The sequence below is a fragment of the Trichosurus vulpecula genome, chromosome 5 (assembly GCF_011100635.1).
Source record: "Trichosurus vulpecula isolate mTriVul1 chromosome 5, mTriVul1.pri, whole genome shotgun sequence".
Classification (NCBI taxonomy): Eukaryota; Metazoa; Chordata; class Mammalia; order Diprotodontia; family Phalangeridae; genus Trichosurus; species Trichosurus vulpecula.
The window spans coordinates 15,937,157-15,948,660 of record NC_050577.1 but is presented as its reverse complement, the minus strand read 5'-3'; the positions used below and the strand labels follow the sequence as shown (position 1 = coordinate 15,948,660).

Sequence of the window (11,504 nt, the reverse complement as noted above, 5' to 3'; positions counted from 1 at the left end):
AGGTTTGGGGGGGGGGGCGGGGTGCTGCTTCCTACCATGTGTGACTCATCTCTGAAGGGCTTATACTCAAATGGGTGGATAAGGAGGCCCCTCCCCTTACTGGCAGCCCAGAGCCAGAAGAGCTAGTGACTCAGTGGATGGGCAAATGAGCATTGTCCCTTTGGCTGTCAATGAAGACGTTTAATTATTCCTTGTAATTTTACTGAATCCTGTTCTTCATGCATACATGGGAGTCTTAGGTTTAGTATTTCTTGTATAGGGATAAATCATCTGTCTCACACTTGATTCCTACTGTACATTAAGTTCCTTTTTTATTTCCTGTTTTTGAGACATAAGCCATAAGTAGAGACATCCCAAGACACTCTTAATGAGCAGAAGAGTATAAGAAGCCTCCTTAATGGAGGCTAGGGTCCATGGGCTGAACCACATGCCTGAATACAGGCCAAGGAAGGAGGGATAGTACCTCCCCCCCTTGCCTAGCCCCTGTAATAATGCTTTTTAATTTGATAAGGAAAGGCACTACATAATATGACCTATCATTAACCTTGACCCAAAGGAAAAGCAGAATACTTGGGAGAAATTTAAAAGCTGTGATAGGGTAGGCTCACCCTGCAAATTCAATCCCTTTTAGATGTCCATCAATTGGGAAACTGGCTGAACAAGTTCTGGTATATGATTGTAATGGAACACTATTGTTTTACAAGAAATGCCAAGCAGGATGATTTCAGAAAAACCTGGAAAGACTTACATGAACTGATGCAGAGTGAAGTGAAGAGAACCAGGAGAACATCCTAGGCAGTAATAGCAATACAGTATGATGATCAACTGTGAATGACTTAGCACTATCCAAGACAATTCTACAGGATTTATGATGAAAATGCTTTCTACATCCAGAGAAAGAACTTATGGAGTCTGAATGCAGATCAAAGCATACTATTTTTCACTTTTTTATGGTGTTTTTTGAGGAGAGGTCTGTGTTTTCTTTCACAACATACTAAAATGGAAAAACATTTTGCATGATTACATATGCATAATTATATCAAACTGCTTACCATCTCAGGAAGGGAAGAGGGGAGGGAAAAAGAGAATTTGGAACTCAGAATTTGTTTTAAAAACTGGTTAAGAAAAGACATGAATACAAAAAAAAGAAACTACCTTAATTTAATTTTTTAAAATGCTCTCTTTTGTAACAGCTTCGGCAAAAAAATTTTTAAATATATTGATAATAAAAAAGAAATTCAACTCTTTCTCAATGACTGCAAGTTCCTAATTTGATTATTCAAGTCCCAAAAGTAGTGATATAATCTAAAATTTCTCTAATAGTTTCAAATTCAAGAAAATTTCCAAATCATATAAAACAGTGTACTGATTATCCAAATATCTTTTATTTTTATATTCGAATACATGAAAAACAGGACAACTTGTTCTGGACCCTTCCAGAATTACATAGATGTAATCATTAACTTGTTAGTTCCTTTAATTCAAACTAAACAAATGAAAAAAGTAAAATCAGAGAAGCAAAAGGAAAAAACCGTTTTACTTAGTCAAAATTGTCTTCACTATTTCTGGTCTTTTCATCATACATAGCCAAGTTCTCCGCATCAAGCTCTTCCTTTTCTTCACATTCAGAATCTTTTTCTGGGTATGCAATTAACGTTATCTTAGGCAGTAGGAAACACTCAGCATTCAAAACCTGTTCAGCGGTCATTGAATTTCTACAGTAGATTAAACTGGACAGCAGGGTCTTGACATCATCATCCTGAAAACAAAACAGAAGAATAAAGGAAGACCAACTCAAAGCAAAGTAATCAGTTACATTGAGTGTAACCTACTTTTCCTCTAAATATTTTAATGAAACACAGAACTTACGGTATTATTTTCACTAATGCCACAGAGACATCCATTGAGTACATTCATGGTCCAAAATAAAGACAAGCATTTTAAAAGGGATAAAGATTCACTGCTGAATGACTTGAACAAAACAAAATTTCAGATCAGGTCCCCTTCTCATCTCCCCACCCCCATCCCTCACCCCCCCACACACACACACACTTTTCCCCCTCCTTTGAACAAACAAACAACAGCCAATCTTTCAAGGAGCTGCTCAGTCTAGCATTCAAACATTTTCTTATCATCGTCTCTCATTTCAAATTCACACTTTCCTCTTCCTACTATGGGAGTTTCTCAAGATAATCCCCTGAACTTTCCCAAATGTCACCCAGCCTATTCTCTTCTTCCTCTTCAATGTAGGGCTGGATCAATACAATGGACTAACTACCCACCCAACTACAACAGACGTTTTCTGGCTCTGGCTTTTCCTGGGTCAAATGTAATGCCAATCTCTCTTGCGTGGTGTTGTATCTCTCTGGGGATGCTGAGCTTGATGCAATCAGCACATCTTCCACAAAGGAGAGCAGAAGAACCTCCATGTTATGCCTTACGTGGATACTAAAAAAACCTCACTGAATAAACCTACCTTTGTATTTGCATCTATCAAGGAATCTCTAAGGTTCCATTTTACAAATTCTTTTTAAAAATAATCTTAGGAGGAGAGCAGTTTTAGTAACGATGAAGTGTACTCTATGCCCAGAATGGGTGGCTGAGCTAGAGCAGCGCTAAATATCGAAGGAGTTGAGTAAGTGCAGAAAATAAGGTCAGGTGTTACAGTCATTAACACAGATAGAGAGGCAGGCGTTCACGCATTGGGAGATGGGGTAGAGAAGGGAAATCCTGGAAGAAGCTCTTTTTTATTTTAAATAATCAAGCAACAGAATTGGATGTTCTTTGCACTTTCAGTTAAGTACGGGTCAATGAAGACAGGTTCCGCAGTATAAAACTCTGCACAGTCCCGACTGTCCCTTTCTCATATTTTCATCAAGCCCACCTCAGATGCAGAGAAAGATAATCCTCCACAATTTTAGAGACAAAGACATTAGCATATTGGTCAAGAGTTACTGATGCTCTCAATTGCTTTCTAGTGGCAAAAATCTTTGGTGTTTCCTTCCTAATCGTTAGTTATCAAAAAGAAGGAACGCAATCTTGACAATCCCTCAAGGTCTTCAAAATCATGTCTCCTCCAAGACAGATGTCATGTGTGTGCCTGTTCTGTTCAGCTGCTCTTCCCATTAGTTCAAATTTGGTGGTTCTGCTGCCATGGATGATGACAACAGTTGGTCCTAGAAACAATGTTAACAGATTTCTTCCCCTTTTCATCTCTGCTCTCTTCCTTCCAAGTCTCTCTGTATCTCTAATCACTTGCACATTCGGTGAAGTGAATGAAATACAAAAGAATTAGCTCTAACTGAAACTGGACACTAGATTTCATCCAGTTCACTTCAATTATTTTAAGCACTATATACTTAGTATTGCCGGACTTCTTCAAAGATTTCTCTTCTCCACCCCATCTCCCAATGCATGGAAACCTGACTCTCTGGGTTAATGACTGTTATAACTGATCTCATTATCTGCACTTGCTCAACTCCCTGAATATTTAGCTCTGCTCTACTTACTACCCATTCTGGGCATAGCTTAAACTGCACCATTACTAAAAAAAAAAAAACCAACAACTTCTCTCTTCCCTGAACCCCTCCCTATTCTTCTAAACCCCTCCCTGGTTCTAGTTTCATTCACCTTACTACCAGTCTGGGACCTGATGGTGTCAACCCCTATTAACAATATACTCAATGTACTGTCTACATCATGTGGAAACTAAGAGATTCCCAAACTATTGGAAATGGCCAAACAAACTATAATACGTGAATGTAATGGAATATTATTGCACCATAAGAAATGATAAAATGGACAGTTTCAAATGAAATTAAAAAGATCCATATGAAATGATGCTAAGTGAAATGAGCAGAACCAAGACAACAATTTATACAATATTATAAACAACAATTTTAACTACTTTAAGCCCCAATTACTGAAATAACAAGCTATGATTCCAGAAGACTGAAGGTAAAGCATCCCGCATACTCTCTTGACAGAGAGGGGATGGCATCAAAATATAGAATCAGACATACATTTTTTCAATGGCCAATAAAGGACTCTGCTTTGCCTAACTCTACATGTTTCTTAGGAGAGGGTTGTTCTTCCTTCAACGGGGAGGAGGGACTGGGTGGGAAAATGAGAGAGAGAGAAAATAAATGCTTATTAACTGAAAAATAATAAAATTAATTTTGAGAAAAATTTGCCATGCATAAAAAAAGTCCTCTAATAAAGTGCTTTTTTCCAGACCAATACTGGGAGGGGGGAATCAACGGCTTTTTAGTTGGGGATTTTAAATCAGAAATTTCTGATCAAATTAATGACTCCCTCTTTACTTCTAAGTATTCTGAACAACTGAAGAAAATAAAATTACAATAATCATCTTACAAGGAACTTTACATCTAAGGTCCCTTTCATCTCTAAAATTCTATGATTTTCTGTGTGTAATCCTGATTATGTACAACTGGGAATAGGTACACCTATTCTACATAATGTTAGTAAAATGTTGTCCAGCTGTGTCCAAATCTTCATTACTTCCATGTGGGATTTTCTTGGCAAAGATACTACAGTGATTTGCCATTCCCTTCTCCAGTAGATTAGGCAAACAGGGTTGAGTGACTTAAGTGCCCAGGGTCACACAGCTAGTACATCTGAAGGGCGGATTTGAAGTCAGGATTTCCTGATTACAGGGCCAGCGCTCTATCCACTGAACCACCTAACTGCCTCCCAGTAAAATGTTACCTGGAGCCTAAAAAACCCAACAAGGTTCTCTCCACCATCAGAGGATGCCTCAACTACTTGGCATTCTGCCTTTCCCATCATGAGCATCTCCAACACTAAGCAACTGCCTCAATTGCTTTCTTTGCTTGTACTCCAGGACTTGGAGTGTTGCGGAAGTCAAAGAAACTCAACAATCAAGTCCACTACAAAATTCAGGACACAATCTCCCAGCATGCTCACTGCTAATTCACAAGTCTTTTGTTTTTCTCAATACCATTCCTTCCCATGGTAAAGCTTGACCAGTGTTCTCATTCTCCTGCAACCCCACCCAATCTTCCAGGGTCCTTCCTCCAGATGTATACACTGAGAAGATGCCAGGGAATCCCATGGGCTGTTCGTCTGTCACCCTTCCCTTCCAGACTTGACTGTTCCACCTCTTCCTGATCATACAGCCCTTTGGGGCTCCATTCTTTGAAAATGTAAAGAATCCCATTAAATCCATATTATCAAACCTGCTCTGTTGGGCCCACCCCACTCTTCGACTATAAGCAGATGGCTGTGACTCCATGCCCTCTGCTCTACAGCCATTGGATGGTGGCTGTCAAACATCTGGACTTCACCCCTGGAACCACCTTAGGCTTGGAGCTGTGGAACTTGGTCTTACCTGGTCCAAGCCTCCTCTACACTCCCATCACCCTTTCAAATCATGTTCAAGGGTCAGCTCCAACCCAAGGCCTTTTCAAATCTTCCCAGTTAACACTCCCTCCTCTAAATTACTTTGTATTGTTTTATATGTAATTTTTCTTTATTTATCTGTATATGTGTTACTTTCCCTCAAGGGAATACAAACTCCTTGGAGGCAGAGCTTGATCTCTTTTTGTCTTTATAGCCCAAAATGTAATGCAGTGACTGACAGGCAGCAGTTGCTTAATAAATGTTTGTTGAATAGAACTGGTTGAAAAGGAAAGGTGGCATCAGAATGTGTGGGGACATGAATTCTAGGCAAAGAAACGTGGATATAAATAGCTCAATCCACCTCAGAGTCCAACATCTTCATTTCACTGACAAAAAAACAGAGTCTAAGGAAAGTTAAGTAACTGAGACACAGGATCTGTCCCCAGTCTTCCAACACCAGAGCCTGTTGGTGGACAATAGTTGCTGCTCACCAGAAATGGAAAGCCCAGGCATGGAAGTGACAGTGGACTCCATGCCCAGCAGACAGAAGGAAAGTGATGGCAGGAGGTGGGAGACAGGGGAAGGCCTCCTGAAGAACATGGCACTTGCTGAGGAGGGGTCCTTGCAGCAGCAGGAGGAAGGATGGGATAGAAAAGCGGAAAGGGAACGTGGAGTGAGGATGCTGGTGCAGCAGCTGATGTCATGGATCTGTGTTGGGAGGAAGAGGATAAGAACGAAGGAGAAGAGACAGGGGCACACACAGAATCAAGGCCTTGTTAAATGCAGAAGTATTCTTCCAACATCTAGCAAAATCTTTTATGTCAAGACCTATTCCAAAACTTCAAAATCTCCATACCTCCACACATGTAGTGAGTGATTCACAAGATAGGAAGCCTGATGGAAGGTAAAAAAAAATTTGAATGATAAAATAAAGTTCTTAGGATATCCCTTAATTAAACATTGATTTTTCTCTACTTTTCCTTATATTAAAAAAAATTAAATCCAGAGAGGACCCAAACAAAATAACTACAAAAGACAAAAGGTATCTAGCAATCAATCTACCAGACCATACTCAACAGCTGTACAGATACAATTATAAAATGATTTTTAAAGAAACAAGGATTTAAATAACTGGAGAGCTATTCAGTGCTCATGGATGAGCCAGGCCAATGTAGTCAAAATTAAATAATACCTAAATGACTTTACAGATTTACTGCCACAGTAAACAACAAACCAAGAATATACTTTATAAAACTAAACAAAATATTAACAAAGTGAACAATAAAATCTAGAATCTCAGCTGAAATAATTTAAAAAGTAGGAGTGGAGAGGAGGTAGATTATCACTTCCAACCTCAGACAGAAACCATAAGAGCAATTTGGAACTGCTTAAAAAACAGGAAAGCTGGAAAATAGAATAGACAAAGAATTCGAAATAACTAAACTCAACAACCTAGTACATGATAAACACCAAAAAACTCCCTAAGAACAAAGTTCTTAATTGGTAGGATTTGGTGAAAAAAACAAAAATCAATTGGGCAGAAATTTGGTTTAGATAAATATCCTATACCATATGCCACAATAAACATGGATGTGACCTGAAACAATAGGAAGGTGACTGAAGCAAGCCCTCATAGGTTGAGGACTGGCTAAATAAGCTTGGTACTTGGATGTCATGGAATATTCCCATGGTATAAAAGACAATGAATTTGATAAGCACAGAGAAACACTGGAAGGTTTTTAAGAATTAATGCAAAGTAAAGTGAGCAGAAGCAGGAAAACACTTTATAAGACTAGAACAATGTAAATGGCAAGAACAAAAAAACTAAAAGAAATGCTGTAAAATGATGAGGACCAACTGAATACAGACCGAAGCATACTATTTTTCACTTTCTTTTTTTTAGTTTTCTTCTACAAAATGACTAACATGGAAATATATTTACATGACTGCACATATATAACCAATATTAGATTGCTTACCATCTCAGGGAGGAGGAAGGGAAAGGAGGGAAAAAAAGAATTTAAAATTAAAAACATGTTTTAAATATTTTCAAAAATTATTTATACATGTGATTGGGAAAAATAAAATATGATTTTTTTAAAAAATTTTTAATTATATGACCAAGCTAGATCCCAAAGAAAAGGCATGAAAAGGCATCTCCCCCTTCCCCTTTTTTGCAAAGAGGGGAGAGAGACTAGTGAGACAGAACACTACAAACATAAGACTTTTTCCATGTACTGGTTAGTTTTGCCAAACAGCTTTTCCCCCTCTTTATCCTTTGTTATAAAGGGATGATTTCTGGGAGAAGGAGGAGGGAAGGAAATATCATAAAATATAGGTGATGCATAAAACAACAGATAACAATACAAATTAATTAATAAAAAATCAGAATCAAGTAATTAATAAATTTTTAAACTTCCAAATTTGAATACCCCAAAAGATTTTAAATTTGCATTGCCAGGATTCAGTTTTATCAAATTAGATCTATTTCCAATCACAAATTAAATCTCTCAACTTCAATCTTCCCTTGTTTCAAGCCAAATTAATTCCTTTCCTCCCTTATCAAGAAAACAAGAAGCAATCCTAACATACACAGGAGGCAAGCGTATTATTCCTTGAAACCTGCAAACACAAGATGACAAAGGGCATATTTAATAGCTCTGTGCCATGATCACATTAAGGTAATCCCAATCAGAGTCATCCTCTCTTGACTGTGATTTTTCTCCTCCCTAATACAGAAAATGTTTTCTTATTTTTGTTCTACTATATAATTTCAACTCACCTATACAAGCAGAATTTAATGCTCCTGTAAACTGAACAGACTCAATAGGGTCAAAAGCCAAAAACAGAAGACAAGAGAGTTTATGTGGAGGAAGTAAGATTTTGCCCCTCTTATTAGGGAGCTAACTACCATGTCCTGTCTCTAATTCCTCAAATTCAATATAAATCCCCTAAAGCTAGTCAAGGGCTTGTTCAGCATTCAGCTTGGAATTACGTAACTCTCAAAAGGTAAATCACATCACCAAACTACCAGTGTCATCACTGCCAATTTGCTGGGTGTGAGGTAAAACTTCTGAGAGGTTTTGATGAGCATCTCCCTTATTAGTGATTTAAAACATTCTTTCCTAGGGTTATTAATAATGCAATTCTTTTGAGAAATGTCTTGTTCATATCCCTTGATCATTTGTCTACTGGGGAATGGCTTCTTGTCTTATATTTTAAGAAATATGCCAAACTACCAAACTCTCATCTAAGAGATGAGCAAATCCCCTACAGCAATATAATAATTACAAACTAAACAACTACAGTGTCAGCTTATACACTAGTGAGAAAATGAAAAGTTTACATAATCATATACACAACAATAAAGGTAACCGCTTTGCAAAGGTCTAACACAAAATCTTTCTGAAAATGTACTACCTATAAACTCAAAATATTTGATCAACATACTGAAAATACAACTTCTACCTGTGAATAAAAAACTAAAATGCAGAACTGATAATACACAATTTCAACTTACACACAAATTTAATAATATTTAACATACAATCGAGTATTTTCTGCAAGCATGCATACCCAATAGGAAAAACAAAATCTGGATTGTTTCTTTAAACAGTAGTAAGGGAAAACCTACAGCATGCTATTCCACTGCCTCGAAGTCCTATTTCTCACCTAAGATTCTTAGAAAAACTTCCCTTCTTGGATGAATAATTCAAGGCATACAGAATTTAAAAACAGCAAAGGGCCAAAATGACTAGTATATAACTGAAAAAAATCATCTCCCTTTCAAAATTTAGAAGCTTTAAAATGATGGGTCTTTTTTGGTCAAACATTTAACAGATTTTAAATATGAGTCAAATACAAGAAGTTTACATACCAAATGAAGTCCATCTACTTCAGGAATTCCATCCTCATTTATTTCAAATTCTTCATTCTGAACACAAAGCTATAAAATAAATAAATAAAAATTCATTTTAACTTTGGAAAGTAAAAAAAAAAATTGTTATGGGCAGGAACAAGCTTTAATCACCTTTGATTCCAGATGTCGAAAGAACAAGGATTACTTAGAGGAGTATAGTGACTCTTGGATAACAGCTGCATCACAAGTTCACAATAAAGAAGAAATGTGCTTTTAATTTATTCCTTCCTCCCCCAGTCAGATTTGTGCTAAAAATGATTGGTTTGTACCAAGTCGGCTTCACCAACTGCCATAAACATTTAGCCCCATTATTTCTAGAAAACTGTTAATGACAACTCTGGACAATCCCACTTAATTCTCTCAGCATTATTTCTTCCCACCATCTAACACACCTTCATAGACTTTTTATCCAATATATCCATGGACTACAAACATTTTATTAGCCCAATAAAAATAAAGAGATAAATACATTCTGTCCTTAAAAATCACTTACTATATTCTAAAGCTACAGAAAAAAGGACTTTAAAATCTTTCAGTCTTCTTCGCCCAAAAAATCTTTGCAGCAAATTTCTCTGATGAAAGCCTAATGTACAACATATATAAGAAACTGATAGAAATATTGATGAAATGGAGTACATTTCCCAAATGATAAATGGTCAAAGACTATAAAGAGACAATTCTTAGAGGAAAAAATCCAAGACGTTGGATCCTATAAAATCCTATTAAAAGGTGCTCCAAATCATTAATAATTTGAGAAATAGACATTAAAACAACTCTCAAATTCCATCTCCTATCCCTTAGATTATCAAAAGGGACAATAAAAAAGGATGGTGAACAATGAGGGGTAGAGGGAGGCACATCCACCACCATTAGTGGGGCTGGGAACTAGTCCAGCCCTTCTGGAAAGCTTTCTGGACTTCTACCTCCAAAAGTTATTCAATACCCATGCCTTGTGATCTAGTAATACCATAACTAAGCCTATATCGCCCAAGAGATCAAAGAAAGAGAAAAAGGATTCACATGCACAAAAATACTCAAAGAAGTTCCTTTTATTTAGCAAAGGACTAGAAACTAAGGGAGTCCCTCATCAATTGGAGAATGTCTGAACAGATTATGGTATGTAAATGTAATGGGATATTATTTTGTTGTAAGAAATTTCAAAAAGGATGATTTGAAACTTGTAAAAAAGTTATATGAACTGATACAGAATAAAGACAGCAAAACCGAGAGAATAATCTATACAATAATATTGAAAAGAAGAACCAACTCTGAAAGACTTAAGGACTGCTCAGCGTCCACTAGACTGCAAGCGCCCCTCAAGCAGGAACTGCCATTTACCTTTGTGGATGAGGCAAGAGCAGGGGAGGGAGGACTGGGGGAGCTGGGAAAGGATCCTTGGGATCCTATGGTGATGTAAGAAACAGAAAATATTAATAAAAACTTTTTTAAAAGGAAAAGAAGCCAATGTGAAAAGTATATGGTGAGTATGAGGAGGTTTAATAAATAATAAATATGGAACTTAGAAGAACTGGAATAAAGGCTGCCATAGGAACATATCTGAGCAAAAAGGAGATGGGCTGGTCATGAGCCAGAGATACAGCAGGTGGGCAGGCAACGTCCTCTAACTTCCTGATGTCCGCAAGATATCAGAAGGAAAAGGTGCCACATAGGAACGAGGAACATCTCGCATTTTTCATGCTTTCAGAGATTGCCATGGCTAAAGAGTTAACCACCAGGAGACCAATCTGTTGCTAATGAACAGCACACGAAGTCTGTTCCCAGGACCCAACTCAAAGCCCTTCTATCATGGTAGAACCTGCCACAGTTTGTACTCCACTGGCACAGCCTTTGGACAACATGAGGTGACTCCACACCATGATGGGGCATCACAGTGAGAGTTGGGGAAAGAGGTGGTAAAAAATGATCGATTTTTCTTCAGCTCCTATATGTATCAATAAGTAGTCAATTTTATATGTCAACATACAAGGTAAATGGAAAGAGCTGCCACACAGCAATAAAGTTAAGTCATTCACAATAATGAAAACTAGCATCAGGTCCTGAGGTTAACTAAATCTGCACCTATATATCAGTGTGGGGAGGACCCATACTGATAAAAGTCACAGATCCTTAAGTGAGTGAATATTTCTTTCAACATCATTAACTCAACATCCTGTACTAAAGTTACGTAATGGCTCCCATCATT

The 11,504-nt window shown here is 37.4% G+C and overlaps 1 protein-coding gene across 2 annotated transcripts in view; it reads right to left on the bottom strand.

Annotated features, from left to right (window-relative positions):
* Nucleotides 1-1,540: 1,540 nt before the first annotated feature.
* Nucleotides 1,541-11,504, bottom strand: part of STK31 (serine/threonine kinase 31) — a 73,089-nt gene continuing 63,125 nt past the window's right edge. The window contains exons 22-23 of one of the 2 annotated variants that reach the window (XM_036762160.1): nt 9,260-9,328; nt 1,541-1,759 (exon numbers count right to left, since the gene is read on the bottom strand). In XM_036762160.1, the coding sequence (XP_036618055.1) occupies nt 1,541-1,759; nt 9,260-9,328 (288 nt within the window). The remainder of the gene's footprint in view (nt 1,760-9,259; nt 9,329-11,504) is intronic. The other variant, XM_036762161.1, reaches the window with a different exon arrangement.